At 36.5% G+C, this 16,777-nt stretch overlaps 1 protein-coding gene across 1 annotated transcript; it reads right to left on the minus strand.

The window, feature by feature from the left end:
* Positions 1 to 721: 721 nt before the first annotated feature.
* PLGRKT (plasminogen receptor with a C-terminal lysine) lies at positions 722 to 15,570 on the minus strand. The gene is given in 5 exon segments (XM_031054201.1): positions 722 to 954; positions 5,919 to 5,971; positions 5,973 to 6,036; positions 6,986 to 7,108; positions 15,407 to 15,570. Coding segments are annotated over 5 exon segments (519 nt in total). The 3' UTR covers positions 722 to 839.
* Between the last annotated feature and the right edge of the window lie 1,207 nt (positions 15,571 to 16,777).

Raw genomic sequence — 16,777 nt, forward strand, 5'->3', positions numbered from 1 at the left:
CTCGATATACACCATTCTAAAGGCTTGCAAAAAATGCCTCAGATTTCACTACTTGTAAGGCTTCTTGGATCTACCCATTACAAGAACACAGATCAATAATTTTGCTTGCTGTTAGCCTAAGTTAATATTCATCTTAGTAGTGAAACTCTTGATTTCATATGAACAAATTATCCTGAGTTTCAGAATGTCAAAAAAGCGCGAAAAAAGATTCAGGAAATGGCTACATATTTTTTTTCTCTTTTTGAGAAATTATCTCTGCTTATACTTCAATACATTTTTTTTTCTAAGAGGAAAACACACAGCAAATGATGCTTACTTCTGAATCTACTCCTGATAAAGGCTATTTATTCCAGAATTTGAAGGACAGATGGTAGTTTACTGCCTAAAGAACAGCAAATAAAAAGCATCTTATTTGTCAAAGAAATTGACTGTCTATTGACTTCAAATTGAGCTCTGTATCCTTAAATACATTTGAAAATTATGGTCATATATATACAAATTTGTAACTTCCAATTAACTTATTTTTGTTGATTATAGTGAGTTTGCTCAGTACCAGACATTTCTACTACAGGTAAAAGTTATTTCCAGACTCTAAATAGACATTATAAATTCAACTATTTCATTCTAAACAAGAAAAATATACTACAGCAACAATGGATATTTTCAAGATACACACAATATGAAATATTATGCTTTAGAAATATGCTTTAGAAAGCACTGATTAAAAAATACAGATTTTGACTTTATAAAAGCTCATAATTTTCTCACAATTTCAATGACTTATGTCCAAAACCAGTATTTCAATCACATTTCAGACATTAAGCTTTAATATTATCTTCCTATTTTTCTATGAAGAACTTGTCCTGAGATCTTCCAATTTTCTCCAGTTCTTTGTAAGTCAGCACTCCTTCTGGCAATTGTAGCAAAGTGCTCTGTGTGTCCAGCGTTCTCTGTCTTACCTTGAAAAAAGAGAAATTAAATAAATTTCCTCACCCTTATGGTGAGAAAGCAGTGGAAGTAACAACAACAAAAAATCACAGCTATGTATTTTACAAATAAGCTGATGTCAGTGTAGCATTAAAGTTGTCTTCAAAGAAGTTGGATAACTGCACACGATGTGTTTGGTCTGACTCAAGTACTTGCCTTAGTCTGCATTTGTCTCAAAGTAGTTCAGCCAAAAAACCCAAGTGTGCTGTTATTGTTGCTGTTCCTGCAGCCCCTTTCTTCTAAAAAGCACAGTGAGTTATAGTAGAGGAGGTTTATGGAGAAGGGCCACAAGGATGATCAGGGGACTGGAGCACCTCCCGTATGAAGACAGGCTGAGAAAGTTGGGGCTGTTCAGCCTGGAGAAGGCTGCGTGGAGACCTCATCGCAGCCTTCCAGTGTCTGAAGGGGGCCTGCAGGGATGCTCGAGAGGGACTCTTCACTAGGGACTGTAGTGACAGGACAAGGGGTAACAGGTTGGAACTTAAACAGGGGAAGTTTAGATTAAATATAAGGCGGAAGTTCTTTACTGTGAGGGTGGTGAGGCACTGGAATGGGTTGCCCTGGAATGGGCTGCCCAAGGAAGTTGTGCATGCTGCATTCCTGGCAGTGTTCAAGGCCAGGATAGATGGAATCTTGGGTGACAGTTTAGTGTCAGGTGTCCCTGCCCATGGCAGGGGGGTTGGAGCTAGATGATCTCTAAGGTCCTTTCCAACCCTAAGTATTCTATGATTTTATGATTTATTATCCACGCGCATTGGACCGGAGGCATGAGGTACAGCAAGGACTTTGCATCACCATGTACTATATACCAGCACCATACTGCATTTGCCCTTTTATGAACCTGAGGGTGGATCAGACATACACATGAAAATACGCACAAGCTCTAAGAAGTATCTTAGACACGCCATATTTGGGCACAATTTTTCCTCTTGTCTTAGTCCTAGGCTAAAAGACAGCAGGCTACAGGCAGAAAGTAGGTAGCACAGGACTTGAAGAAGCATTTGTCAAAGAATACAGCTCACTAAAAGATTTGCTAAGGCAGTTACTTAAATATGCAGTCTTAACAGCACAGCAGGCAAAAACTGTAAGGTGCATAATGCTCTGGGTAAGGCTGGAATGAAAACATCTGGGACAGAGAATATAAAAAACAAAGATACAGGCTGAACATCACACATAAGTTGTGGTCTTCTGGCTGTGATACAAGAAAGGACAAAGATTAGGCAAAGAATGTGCTTGTTTTGGCTGATACTATTTGCTGTAATACCAACAGTCTTGTTTAGCTATGCCTTAACTCCTAGCTTTATGATCATTACAACAGTGATTTGAAGTTGCATTTGTGTGTAATAAACCTGACTGAATGTTGTAACACAGTGAAGACATCCTTTAAACCAGGTCTGAATGCTGAAATCTCTAACTGCAATTTTTGTCATATTGCAGTGCTTGGGATCTCCACACATCAGTAATATTCAGCAGGATGACACTGATTACCACTCCCAGTAACAGATAATAACACAATGTCAGTCAGTTGTATGTGGCATCTGATTATGGAGTAGCAAGAGATGTTAGGTGACAGAGATGTCAATTCTATATGCCTGTCACACATGTGCTAGAGCAGACGGCACAGTCACCATCCTTCTCACATGTCTTAGGATACAGGATGTAAGCTACCTAATCATAGAAAAGGTAGCTGCAATCTCACTGCTGAATGAAAAAGTTCTGTGCAGTTGCAGGCTGGCTAAATAATTGTCCCCTCCTCTAATCATTTATCTGAATAACACCAGCTCTATGTACTCAGGCTAGGAGGAAAAGCAAAACAGCAAGGCCAAGAACATAGGTCCATACGGATTCTCAGTGTCCTCAGCCATTCAGAAAAAATAGTGCACCTGAGGGCTGTTTTGTAACCCTGTAATCCCCAAAAGACACAGTTCTGATACATGACCCTGGCATATTTACGGATTTTCAACAGCAGAAGCAGAACTCAACCCAGGTATTTGCCTTCTTGTGCTCAGTTTTTGCCTTGTGTTCAGTTTTTGCTTTACCTAGCCCAAGCTATAGAGAAGGAGAAAACCTCCTCCAATTTCAGTGTGGAAGAATAAGCAAATCATGAGAAAATGTTTGGACAAGCAGGCTAAAGACAGAGTGAAAAAAATAACTGTAAGCAAGATCAGAGATGAAGTGCCTAATGAAGGAGAAATACAGAAACCTTCCAATTTAAACTGATTCCAAAGAATGGAGGACAGCAGATGAAAGGCTGTTTGATCGAGGTGGTTCAGACACAGGGAAGACCATGCAGCAGGGATATAATTGCAAATTAGTTCAGGAGAAGCAGTTGACTACAAGGCTGAAGATAGAGGAGGAAAAGAGACCAGTTAAAAAGAAATAATAAAGGGAATGGTGCATACATTCATTATTTCATCCAGAGATGAAGCATGGCTTGCACCAAGAGAATACATGGGCAAGCAAAGAAGTGGCTGAGAAAGCAGTATGGGAATGGACACAATTATCAGCTAAGTAATAAGAACAAGCATTGTGGCTGCAGGTCAATTGTGTCATAAAACCTTCTCTTCAACTACTTAATTTTAATCTTAAAATACAAATGAACTCCTGAACCTAATTTCCTAGTAATTATAATCCTTCCTTAGATTTCACGCTGAGATTCACCCAGGCTAGTTCACTTGATTTTATTCTAGTGCTGACACTAGTAATCCATTTAATTTCCTTCTCTTACTTTCCTTTATCCTATCCTGTAAGTTGGACCTGTAGACCCAAATACCTCATGCCTTTTTACAAGGCTAAACCAACTAATCACTTTGTCTTCTCTTGAAAGGGAGCTTGGCATTCTCTCGTAATTTTAGCTCTTCAGTAATTTTACATTTCTCATATAGAAATGATCCAAATTATGTATAAACTTTCAAGGAATGTATTACCGTTTTCCTGCATCAAGACCTTCCTACCTGTAATCTGTATGTGTACTAAGGCTGTGGAATATCCATCCCTGGAGATATTCAAAAGCTGTCTGGACATTTTCCTGGGCAATTTGCTCTGGGTGATCCTGCTAGAACAGGTGGGTTGAACAGACAACCTCCCGAGATCCCTTCCAACCTCAACCATGCCATGATACTAAGAAATCTCACTTGATTTTTCTAGACTTTGCTTGGCTTTCACAATTTCATCACAAGACTGGATTATACTCATTCCATAATCACCTAATACATCATTTTTGTCCCCTTTTTCTGTCATTTCCATCTGGAGAACTCTGATAGCAGAAATCCCTGTTAGTCTTTAGCTTCTCACTGACCTTTTTATCGAATTGAATCCTATTTTGTTATCTCTGTTCTTCAGGTCATCAGTTCTTGTACTACAGTTTGTTTCTTCTTTGTTGATGACACCAATCAAGTCTCCCAGCCACAAATTTGATTAGTATAACCTACTCAATTTCAAATACGGACCAAAGCAGATCCAGGCCAAACCCTGATAAAGCCAAGCCTTCCTGTTTGAACACAAACCTTTGACATCTTCTCTTCACTCCAGTGTTTATGTGTCTACTAATTTCCATGTCTCTCATGCTAACTTAATATACATATGATGCCACACAAACTGCTTTCTTGAGCTTATAGTAGATCTACCACATTTCTTTCACAAAGAGAAATGATTTTCCTGAAAAAGACAGAGTTAGCTTAGCACATTTTATTTTATTTTATTGTCCATTTGGCTCCATAGCTTCTTTTCTCCAAAACATTTTCACAAGCCTTTGCTGAAGTTGCCCTAGTGGCTCTGAAGTCATGAAGATGATTTTCCGTATTTGGAAAGCAGTAGGATACACATTATGCCCTTCAAACTATACAGGCTGATCCTCATTAAACATATTACATACTTTTGCTATGGGGTTTGCATTAAGATATGCTCACACTTTCTGTAATAAAAATGACCTCACTTAAAAGAAAATGTCAACAAACCCTAAATTCTAGGATTTCCTTCTGCATTGTATGTACTAATCTCCTTTTCAATACTCTGATTTCCAAGATCCACCTGGTTTTATTCCCTGTGCTTTACGTATTTAGTGGGGTTTAGGAAATGTTCAGAGATATATATTGCTGCATCACCTAAATATATTTGCACCTGTATGCATCAGGAGGTATCTCAGTTTGTCTAATTAATTTACCATCATTTTCAATTAAGTTCTTAGAGCTGGTGGCTCAGACCAAGACCTGAAACAAATTCTGATTTTGTTTTAGTATGTTTGTGTCAGTGGCAGACAGGAAAATCAAGCTAACTAAGATGACTTGTGAAGGTAACAAGCCATGGCCCAGTGCTGTCTTCATTTAAAGCTAATACTCTCTTAGCATGTCTCCTTCACTATGAATCAGAGCTGACATAAATGCATCTCCATAATCCTCAATACCCACCACTTAATGAGATCTGCCACTGACAACTGTGAGGCAAGACACAACTTTCTATGGCTCACCTTTCTTTTTTTCCATCTCAGCAGGGCACTGTGGCAAGATGATCTGTTGACAACCGTGTTTGGTTAGGATGGAATAAGGGCATGATTTCTGTCTGTATTCCTGTCTGCTCTTATCATCCCTACCCCTTGCCAAAACAGCAGCATCAGAGTAGAATATGGAAGGAAATCACTGTCATTTCCCCCAAATATGCAGTGCTTACCTTAGCTGTATTTATAGCCTTAGAATTCATGTATCTTGAAATAAGAGAGCAGAAATTAACATTTTTTTTCTGGAGGAAAGGCCATGGCAGTAGAGTGAGTACTCTTTGACTGGGAAAGTATCTGATCGTAACAGACAAGAAAAATAATATGACTTTGTCAAAATCAAGGTGAGAAAATCTATTGCAAGTTTTCTTGCAGACATTCTAAACAGAGGTTATCTGAAATATTCAGCTTGGTTCCATGTGTGAACCACACTGACTTATACACACATAGTTTTACCCTTTTCAACAGTGTCCCATAGCCCATATAAATAACATAAGGCAAATATAAAGCTTGAAGAAGCTGTTGGCAGCAAAGCTCCTGGGTTCTTCTTTTTTATTGCTCTGTTAAAAAAAAATAAATTTATTTAGAACATTCAGCACATCAGCACTGTTAGTTTAGGTTGACCTTGACTGTCTAGAACTTGTGTATCCTTCTGCAATCTCTAATCAAAGAAGAACAAGTCTTAATTTTCTTAGAAGCATTTATTTTCTGGTTGCTTTCTTGCTCCACTCTCAACTCAAAGGTATGAAAAAAATTGCTTCAAGTGAGTTTTGAACATACCCTACAAAATGGGATTATCCAACTTGTGTATCATACATGCATTCATATATCAATCCAGCCACATGCAACATGTAGCAATCATGATATGTTTTGTTCCAAATGCATCTGAGTCCACAAAAAATGCAAAATGCATAAGGTGCATTTACGTACACAAGCCACAAATATTTCCTACGTTCCACCTAATCGTATTATAGTACAAGAAGAACATGCTACCAAACTTAAGTCGGGTAAGACAGATTCTTCCCCATGCAATACAGCTTTATTAGCCAGGTTTTTCCCCCTGGGCGAGTTTCTTGATTCAAATTTTAAGTGAACAGATTTCAGAATATGTCCACTTGTTCACTGACATATTAAAAAACCCAGGTGATGTGCTTGTTCCTCATTAACAGTTCATTAAAAATCACAATACAGACAGGAATACAGCATGGCTTTTAAGCAACCCCTCCTGTTCCACACACAACTTTTATTTTACACTAAACTTTTTGTACCTCAGCTGCATAATTTTATTGTCAGCTCACGTCTCTGCTTTTATGTAAGTCCACAGCACAGACATAACCAAAACACATGTGGAAGCAGACAGAAATCAGTCACTTCATCATGTGATCAACTTCTGAGGAGTTACTCAGAGGACAAAAGTATCTACCTGTTGTAATGCAAAATGAAGATTCAGCAATATAGAAATATAAATGTAATGTATTTATCTTTTCTGTTAGGAAATTAACTTCATACCCAGCTATTAAACCTACAGCAGCAAGTCCAAAAAACTTCCCCAAATATTTGGAAAATTCCTATGTCCAAGCAATCTGCATTGCAGGTTGGCTGTCTCCCATCTGGTTCTGAAACAGTAGCTGCCTTTACAGCTAAAGAAGGGAGGGAGGTTAAACAAAATTAAGTTATCCATTTATTTTAAAGGCTGTGTCAATCTCTCATTAGCCTATAAATCCAAAAGGCTAACTGAGAAAGTTTATTTTTTTTTGTTCTTTTACTTCAGCTATTCATAGCTTTTGATTGAAAATGGTCTTTTTCAGTAGTAACTCAGAATAGTTTATACCAAGAAAGCATTTAAGTCAGTTAGCAAATGCCTTAATAAACAATCATTCTAATGCAGCTTTTCAAGAGCAAGAAAACCAGAATATCAGTGTTAGGTTTTGAGAGCTCCCCAAGTCTCAGCAGCACTCCCTAAGTGAAGGCTCTCCTACCTCTGCATTTCCACAGTGATTCCAAGAGTACCATCTAGCTGCTTTCCAATTTATTTTGTTTCATTTTAATTTAGCTGATAGTAATGTTACAGTCAATCTTCAAATTTCTTTGCCCTTTGAGGATTTCCCTGTGATGCATCATAATGACAACAACTCTTTGGAAACACCATAGTTTACAAAAAATGCTGTGAAGATACCATATCTTTTGGAGATACTGGAATACATATCAAAAGTCCATGAAAAATACTTCTGTAACTAGACTTGATAACAATAATTTAAAAAGTATAATCTAGACTGTATAGTCACACATCAATGTAGAACTTTCTATGGTGTGTCATAATACAAAAGAGACTATCAGATTTTTTTTTTTTAATTACATGCCTCATCTAAGAATACTGGTACATTTCCATTAAGTAAAGGCAAATTTGGTATTTCTTAGAAGTTCCCTTCTATAGAACACCAAAAAGAACAATGGTCTTTCCTCCTTAGAGTGATGCAAAAAATAAAAATTGTGCCAAAAATGAGTAGTCTGAAACCAAAGTACAGAAGTTAGTTAACACAGTAAGAAGTCCATTTCTTCCCACTAATGTTTGTAACTTATTCTGGGGGAAAAAACCTGGATACCTGAGTTGGTGTGTCTAGCATATGAAGTCCAACAAGGCAGAGGACAGAATACCAGCTGCCTAAAAAAATGGGTATTCTAGAAAAGAAAGAACAAAGAGCAAATTCAGAAAGTTCTCTTCTCATGCATCTATAAAAGTAATTGAATATGTTCTTTTTTTCCTGCTTTCTAATTCAAGAATAATATAAGGATTTGTAATTACTTAAGGTTTCCACCCATTTATTCATCTCTGTTATTATTGATTTAGCCTGAACAGAACAATTTCTGCTAAATTGTTACTAATTATTTCTTCAGACTGTGTTGATCTTGCCATCTTATTTACAAACTCATTCAGTACCTAGATAGGCAGAATTAATTTTTTTAGACAGCATAATAAAAAAAGGACAGATCTAATTACCTATAATTGTACACAATAGGAAAAACAACATTCACTGTAGTCTCACAATACTTTTTCATCTGTTTCACTCTCCTCAAGACTTATATTGCAATAGTTGTTCTCCCAAAAAGAAAAAAAAAATATCAACAGGCTCTACCTTCCTGATACCCGTAATTTTCAGATCTATTTTTTCAGATGAAGTAATTACATAATGGTTGACAAGCCAGTTAATAAAATATCAAAATAATTAGATTTTATTTTGTCACCTATGAGACACTTGGAAATTCTAAAGTAAACAAGCCCCATTTCTAAAGTAAATTAGCTCCATTGTGGCCCCCAATATCCTAAGCCTGGTAAATTGCTGAGGGTTGACGTGACAAGATAAAATAATGACATGTAATATCAATTTAATGACCTCTATTTTCCCGTTCAATTTGATTATGTATGTAGTTCGCACATGTGTGAAAAGTATTAAGGGATCTTTTGTTTGCCTGTCAGCACAAATAAGCAGTCTACCTTTTAAGAGGCACAGTATTATGCTAAATGAGCTTCAATTTGAAGAAGTACATGGAGAGGAAGTGGGACAAGGATGTGCTGAGGAAATATAGGTCTTGCTAAAACAAAACTTAATGGAGAAGAAGTAAAACAGATAGTTTAATATGTATAGAGTGTAAAAGGAAGCATGGAATAAAGACAAGCTGTACGTTTAAATCTGCAAAAGAAAACTAAAGGATCCTAATCTGATATTTTTAAAAACAACAATAACAAAAGAAAAAAAAAGAGAAATTGCCCTCAGACAAGCTATACTTTCACAGCTCTTTAAAACCCAAGTACTAAAAGAAAAAGGTATTACTAAGTTACAGACACTGAAGTCAAACAAACTGCTTTCTGTAGGAGCCTCTCATATCAAATTTCAGAAGCCCAAGGATACTTACATGTACATCTACAAGTAGTTTATATAAGTAACTTAATATGAATGAAAACAACATCTTATGTATATTATAAACAGCAACCAGATAACGTAATCAATTTTTCATATTCTTTTCTAACCTGAAGGATCTTGCTTTTTTCTTCCACTTAACCTTCAACTTTCTATGTGGTAAGTCACTCAAAAATGGGACATACACACATGCACACAGAGAAAAATGCTCATTATTCCTTTCCTCTGAGCAAAATTCTGCAATGTGCTTGTAAAATCTTACCTGGATGAAACACAATACTGTATTTCATTTATTAAAAAAGATGTGTTGGAGGGAAGCTTTAGACTGATTAATCTTAGAAATAAGCATTTTATGTGTATATAGGGAAATACAGCATAGCCAAGATGAGAAGGTTTCAGATGCACACAAGGCAGTAAAAAGTATATCTAGAGACATTTAGCTAAGAGTCATTTCATTCTTGCTGTTACTGAAGTTGCATGACATTACAATGACCAGTTTACTATACAAGATGTATTTTGTCCATAAACTTACAATGTAGCACCAAGAACGCACCACAATGCTAAGTAATCTACAGTACTGATGCAGACTTTTGTTTTTAATTTGAATTTTATTTATACATAAGTTATATGGAGAAAATCTAATAACACACAAATATCACTAAATGTGCTCCGAAGTGTCTTATGCAATCTTACGCCAAACACAGAAATACTTCTCCCAAACACCAGAAATTACCTCTGTTCTGTTCTCTTTAGTTCTGAAAAGATCTTAATTCTTGCTTTACATTTCCAAGATCAGTTTTGTCACTTGGCATAGTTTCACCTTGCCAAAACAAAAGACTATAGTGCTGTAGCAGTAGGACTGCAAGGGGAATCTGCATAACAAAGACATTTACTTAAAATTTTCTAAGGCAATTCCATACTGACTTTACCGGGTTTCAATCTTTCCTTAATAAAAAGGAAAGAGAAAACTGAGCAACCACTATGGCCAAAGTCATCCCAGAACATACTGTTTCATCGCACAACTTAAACTTACTGGAATAATTGTGGGAAAACGAGTTTGGAATATGCCTGAGCTCTCATCTGAGAGTCACTGAGCTGCTAAGTGATGTGGGTCAATACTGCCATCACGTTCCATGTGTTGGCTCCATCAAGGTGTCTCTTCAGTGCAGCAGAGAACACACCTCTGGCAGACTATGACAAAGCAGACATAAGGCAGGGCACCTATCTACCCTGTGTCATCAAAGACAGATTTAAAATGTCCAGACCTAACATTTGATCAGCTAAATAGGTTTATAAGCCATGTTTGTTGCTAAAAGAGTATCTGCATTTTAATGGATTTTGGATGCTCTTAAATTGCAAAATTAAGCACCTACATGGGGAGTCAAGTAACTCCTACAAACCTCAATCTTTCTGAATTTATAAAAATCAGAGGCAATATCCTTGTTCCTACCCACTTAACATGCCAATCTAAATTGAACATCTTGAGCTCCAACCATTTTGAATGACCAGGGTACTCGGATATGCTGACTTTACACCATAACTATTGGTAGATTATAAAGCGAAACTATTATATTAAGATTACATTAACCCAAAGCAAGTCAGGATTTGAAAGCAGATCTATATAGAGAAGGACTCAAGAGTCCACCACAACAGATTATTCCAAATTAGATGAAAGATAGAAAACCACATCATGTTTGACTGTAGTTCAAATCAATATCCCATTTTCAGCTGTTAATTTCTTAGTAATTGTGTCTTATTTTCCTCCACATGTGTTCTGTTGAAAATACCAGCCACACTGGGGTATTGAAAGGGTGGAGGACACTTTGACCTGTTAACATGCAGGTTTTATGACAAAGGCCAAGTCCTGCTCCTTTGGGACTTTGCAATGACAGTTAAGATGACTTCCCATTATGGCATATCAGAAGCAAGAATTAAGAAGAGTGTACATTTTACTGCAAACCATAACTTCCCACATAGGACTTTATAGGTGATAAGAAAACACAAATGTGCATAATCCAAACCTAGCAGAGACGTGCTGTAGTTTATTTAGAATAATTTCACTGATAGGAGAAGCTGATTATTGAGGAAAGAAGCCACAGATGCACATATCAGGTGAACAAAAGTTCACCATCCAAGTATCATGTTTTAGGGAATGAATTCATTTCAAGTACCTAAGCCTCTGGTCTATATACTCATAAAAACTAGTTTACAACTGTGCATGCATAAAAATTACAGATAAAAGGTCACAACTGTACATTTACCATGAGAGGAAAAGTGATGCTGTAGTTTTCCCAGCCAGGTTGCTGTGTATGGCATCAAAAAGCTGAAGCTGTGATGTGGGTGCACAAGTACACATCTGAGCACGCTTTTCCATTACTAAGAAAATACACTTACAACAATGAGACCATGTATTTAAGACACATATAAAAGTACACTTAATTTAGTATTCTAAAAAACCCTAATCAAACTGATGTGAATTTCTGTTATTTTAATTCTATAATGAACAAAAGCAACTTCTTTACTGGTAATAAATACTGATTGCATAATTTTAAATTACATTTAGCTTTTCAAAATAAAAAGGGTACTAGCAGCTAGTAACATTTTCTATTTTATAACATTTTCAGGAGGACCCAATCAAAAATAACTTTCCAATTTTTCTTTAAATACAGTTAGTAGTTTCTCAGGACTGTGTGAGAAACCATAAGGGCTGATTAGCATTTGAAGTCTGACACATACAAACTGCTATAGTAAAAGGAAATCAATCTGACAAAATGAAACATGATAGATGAAGAGAGGTGAGACGGTGAGGGAAAAGGTCAGTTACTGTGAAACTGATAATGCTAATAAACTAGTCAGTGGTAACCATCCTTATCATTTCTATTGATTAATCTTCAGACTGTCACAATGATGTCAAACCACAGAAAAGATAATTTATACCATCATTTCATTGATTAACATCCAGTGAGAGAAAATTCTCATCTGAAATAATTTAATCAACTTCAGTAACTTGTAAAAAAAATGAACAGTCCTCTCTGGATTACAAGCCACATCAGCACTGGTAGACAGACTGGAAATTTCTAGTACTCTTAGCTTATTTTCCCTGTTTCTACCTTTTTGTTTCATGTTCAGATGCTGTAGGAAGGAACAGATGCTACTTTGGTTTTCTATTAAGGTAAGGAACAAAGCAAAACAAGTGGGATGCAAGGTGGTGTACAAAGGCTCAACAAAAATGAAAAGCAGAGCCAGTGCAAAATGCTCTCTCTTCACTGCCCATGTGTATTAAATACAATTTCTTTTTGTGCAGGTCAAGATGTATCTGGGAACTGGAAGACATAGTAATCACCTCCGGATAAAGCCTCTATTTTTAACCTAGTATATTTAATGGCTCTCCAGGCAGATAATGCTGTTTTCTCCAACCCCTCTGAACTGGTGGACAAGAGAAAAAAACCTAGCTTGAGAGTAGTTGTAGCAGTAAACCTATTTAGAGAACTGCATTTCATGTTACTATCATTAAGACAATTATGCTGACAGCCTGGTAAACAGATATTCAGACAGAAAAGGAATTAATTTATCTCAGAAGGAACTACCAGTCAGATAAACATACATAAATCTCTGCTTAAGTTCTGAAACTCACTAAATCTAAGAGAAACATGAAGAAACCTCATAGCAGCCTTCCAGTATCTGAAGGGGGCCTATAAGGACACCAGAGAGGGTCCATTCACCAGGGACTGTAGTGACAGGACAAGGGATAATGGATTTAAACTTAAACAGGGGAAGTTCAGGTTAGATACAAGGAAGAAGTTCTTTACTGTGAGGGTGGTGAGGCACTGACTGGCACAGGCTGCCCAGAGAAGCTGTGGCTGCCCTGTCCCTGGCAATGTACAAGGTCAGGCTGCAAGTGGCTTGCAGCAACATAGTCTAGGGTGAGACACCCAGTTTAGTGGTTGGAACTTGATGATCTTAAGGTCCTTTCCAACCCAGACCATCCTGTGATCCTGTGACTGTATTTCATGGAAATTAAACTGATGGCAAATCCTTAGACTCATGTTAAAAGAACTTCCAGTTTTGTCACAGGTTAATCTTTTATACATTTGTTAACACGTCATGGCTACTGTACCTGTAACAGAAGTTTATTTTCACTTACAGTTTTTTAGCGATCAGAGATACTCTTGAACAACTAGTGACTTCTGAGTACTCAGAGGCACAATGAAAAGAAGGCTTAATTTTTAAAATATGTGTCAGTCACGAACACAAAACTTGCAAATGACTTACAAAACATATACAAAAGTTGGTGTGCAGGTAATATAGCTAAGTAACAAACACCTTGCAGTAGAATGTACCTGGCATTTCATAAGATCATGAAAGATTAAAGGCTTATGTGACTTGTCCTAGATGTCATCCTTCCTAATCTATGTGCAAATCCAGAAGCTGTTGGAAATGGTGGTTTAGTGAAAATAAATGGAAAGTAGAATAGTTTACAGCTCCCTTTTAAGCCACCAGAGTGCAATACAGAGATGACAACTTGTAATAATTACAAGTGCCTGCTTGGTTCTATGACCAACATGTACACAAAAGTGTCACATAATGGGCCTCTAGATTAAACAGTTAAAATAAATCAGACTTAAATGTTTTATCCTGCCGCTTCAAAGCTTGTTTCCAAATATTTTTTACATCAAGTACACAGAGCAATTAAAATTATCAGAACTGCAAGAAACTATACTCCCTAAAATGAAAGCTCAATTTTTAATGCTTCCAAATGCAAAAACACATTACAAAATATTTACAGGTTAAGAGCTATCACTGAAAGGAAGGGATCACACAGTATCTGCTACAAGCCTGAAGGTAAATTGCACTGAAAAACCATAAAAATCCTTTACATTCCTGTTGTCAATAAGTTACTGGAATTACATGCCATTTAAAAGGAAAACAATGTCAAACCCCCCTAAATCCATTTTACATTTTAAGCTGTGCAAAGGAGATGCTCAACCCAATGGACTTTAGTACGAAAGTAAGATTTCTTGGCAGCAGACTCGCTTTTCCATGCTTCTGCCATGTGGCCTTTGAGCAACCCACATGCAGAAGAGTGAAGACCTGCATTTAATAATCTTAACAACAGAGTAACTAAAGTTTTAAGGTACTATTATCAGTGTTTAAAATTCTCAGGATTTTTATACAAGCTCTATAAAGACGTACCATGTCATTTGATAGTGATGTAAAAAAACAGATATGCAAGCTGTAGGAACAGTAAAATAGATCAGGCCATGTAAGATGAAGAGCTGACATTCCAGTTATCAAGTAATTTTGAGATCTGACTAATAACAGCATAAGTAAGTACTATTCGTTATTTCTGTCCCCCAATAATGCCTCTAGATAATGTGCCTTGTGTGCCTCATAAACCTGTTTTTAGAAAAGAAATACTCAGAACATTGAATCACAAAAACCAGAAAAACTGGCTGTAAAACACTGCAGTATGAAAGGATTTTATAATATCAACAAAACCTGCAAATATTATGATTCTTCCTATCCACTTCAGATTCTGACTTGCAAGATTACTGTGGCTCTCTTTACATAACTTTTCTCATGGAATTAAAATACCTTTTTATTCTCTTTAAGATCTCTTTCATTTTACTTTCTGGGCTCTTATGAATTCTTCCCTACATAGGCTCCTTTCCATTCCTCCTTTTTTTTTTAATTTAGCATTCAAGAAATAATATTTCATAGAAAACAAGTAAAAGGTCAGATTTTAGCTCAGTGGACTTAACAGCAGAAGACTAAAATGGTAGATTTGTTCTACTAAGAAGGAAGAAACTATGGAAAAGTCATAGCATGAAAGGAGGCAGCTTCTGAAGGCATTTTTTTCTTTGAAGTCAGTTAAATCCCCCAGCAAACTACATCTACACATGTAAGGATTAGCTGCAGGTGCACTTCCAAGCAAGACAAAAGTTTTACCTAAGCAAGCTGCATTCACAATGATATGTACGAGTCACACATAATCACCAGCAGAAAGACTGACAGAATTGATCCCACTGAACAGATTCGATTAACATTTGTCTCATTACTGGTGGAGTAATCAGTCTGGTTTGCCTCTTTTGCTGGTAGTGCTTGCACGTTAGAAATAGCTATTAAAATCTGGTCTTCATAAACCACTGCATTTACTTCTTTACAGTGATCAGGCATTGTACACAATCTCTCAGCTAATATCAACCAAACTCTCTTCTTTCTTGCAAGACAGATTGTTCTAATCTCCCTCAGTACAGGTATCATTCATCTTGTTCTGTTCCACTCGACTCACGCAAACTAATAAGGATATAGAATTGTTACCAGAGAGCATTTATTTCCTGAATTAAGCCCAGATCACCTAAGGGGCAAAACAATTTTTCTAATGCTTCAAGACAAATGCATCAGAGATGCCGTAAGCACTACTAGTATCTTGTCAATAAAAACAAATCTAGCTGTTTCCCACCCCAAAGGAAAAAGGATGGTAGTAGTCAAGAAAGGGAAAGCTTGCTTACATTTTACTTCACATAAAAGAAAGGAAACAATAGTTTTCAGTGTTATAGAACATAAAAATCCAAATGCTTTTGACCAAGTCTCAGTGAAAACTTTTGAGAGGAAAAGGTTAAGGGCTTAGAAAGTTACTCAGTGTCTAAGACATTTGGAAAAATTAAATTTTTCAGGTACATCATGGAGAAGGCTCATCTTTTACTAACAAAGATAAACTGGAAAATCTGTAGATGGAAAGTATGTCATCACACAAAGTTTTACTAGGCACAGGAAGGACTCCATAGAAAGCAGCCTATGCAAAAGCATGTGCCAGTTCTCTTTCTTTTTCGATCAATGAAAGTGATAAAGCACAAAAAGAAGCTTTATTGTTCAGAAATTAATTGGCATTTTAAGTATTCTTCCTACCAACAGCCAACACACAGTATACATATACCTTCCAACAGCCACCTCATTTTATGATCAACTGATAAATCATCAATAGTATATAGACTAATGAGTTAACTGAATTTATTAAGAAAAAAACCCTCAGAATCCCACAACACTGTTTGCAAATATACTTAATCTTCAAAGAAAACAGAGATCATCTCCCTCTACCCTTACTTATACTTTCTTATACTCTTTTCTATTCCTAATTTTAGCTCATTACTCAAAAAGCACCTTAGGATAAGGACAGGAACATGTAAAAGATCAGGTCCCTATCAAGAACAAAATGAGAGGCTTATTAGGTCAATTTATCTTACCTGTGTAAGATGGAATACTCTTAAGTCTACTAATATTTTCTCTTTTCAAAAGTTTTGTTTTCTTCTCCTCTGGTTTTCATTAACATTTTGTGTTTTGTCTTTAAGTTGAATTACTAAAACAGAATGTGGCCCAATGTCTA

This window comes from Melopsittacus undulatus, chromosome Z, assembly GCF_012275295.1.
Source record: "Melopsittacus undulatus isolate bMelUnd1 chromosome Z, bMelUnd1.mat.Z, whole genome shotgun sequence".
Taxonomy (NCBI): domain Eukaryota; kingdom Metazoa; phylum Chordata; class Aves; order Psittaciformes; family Psittaculidae; genus Melopsittacus; species Melopsittacus undulatus.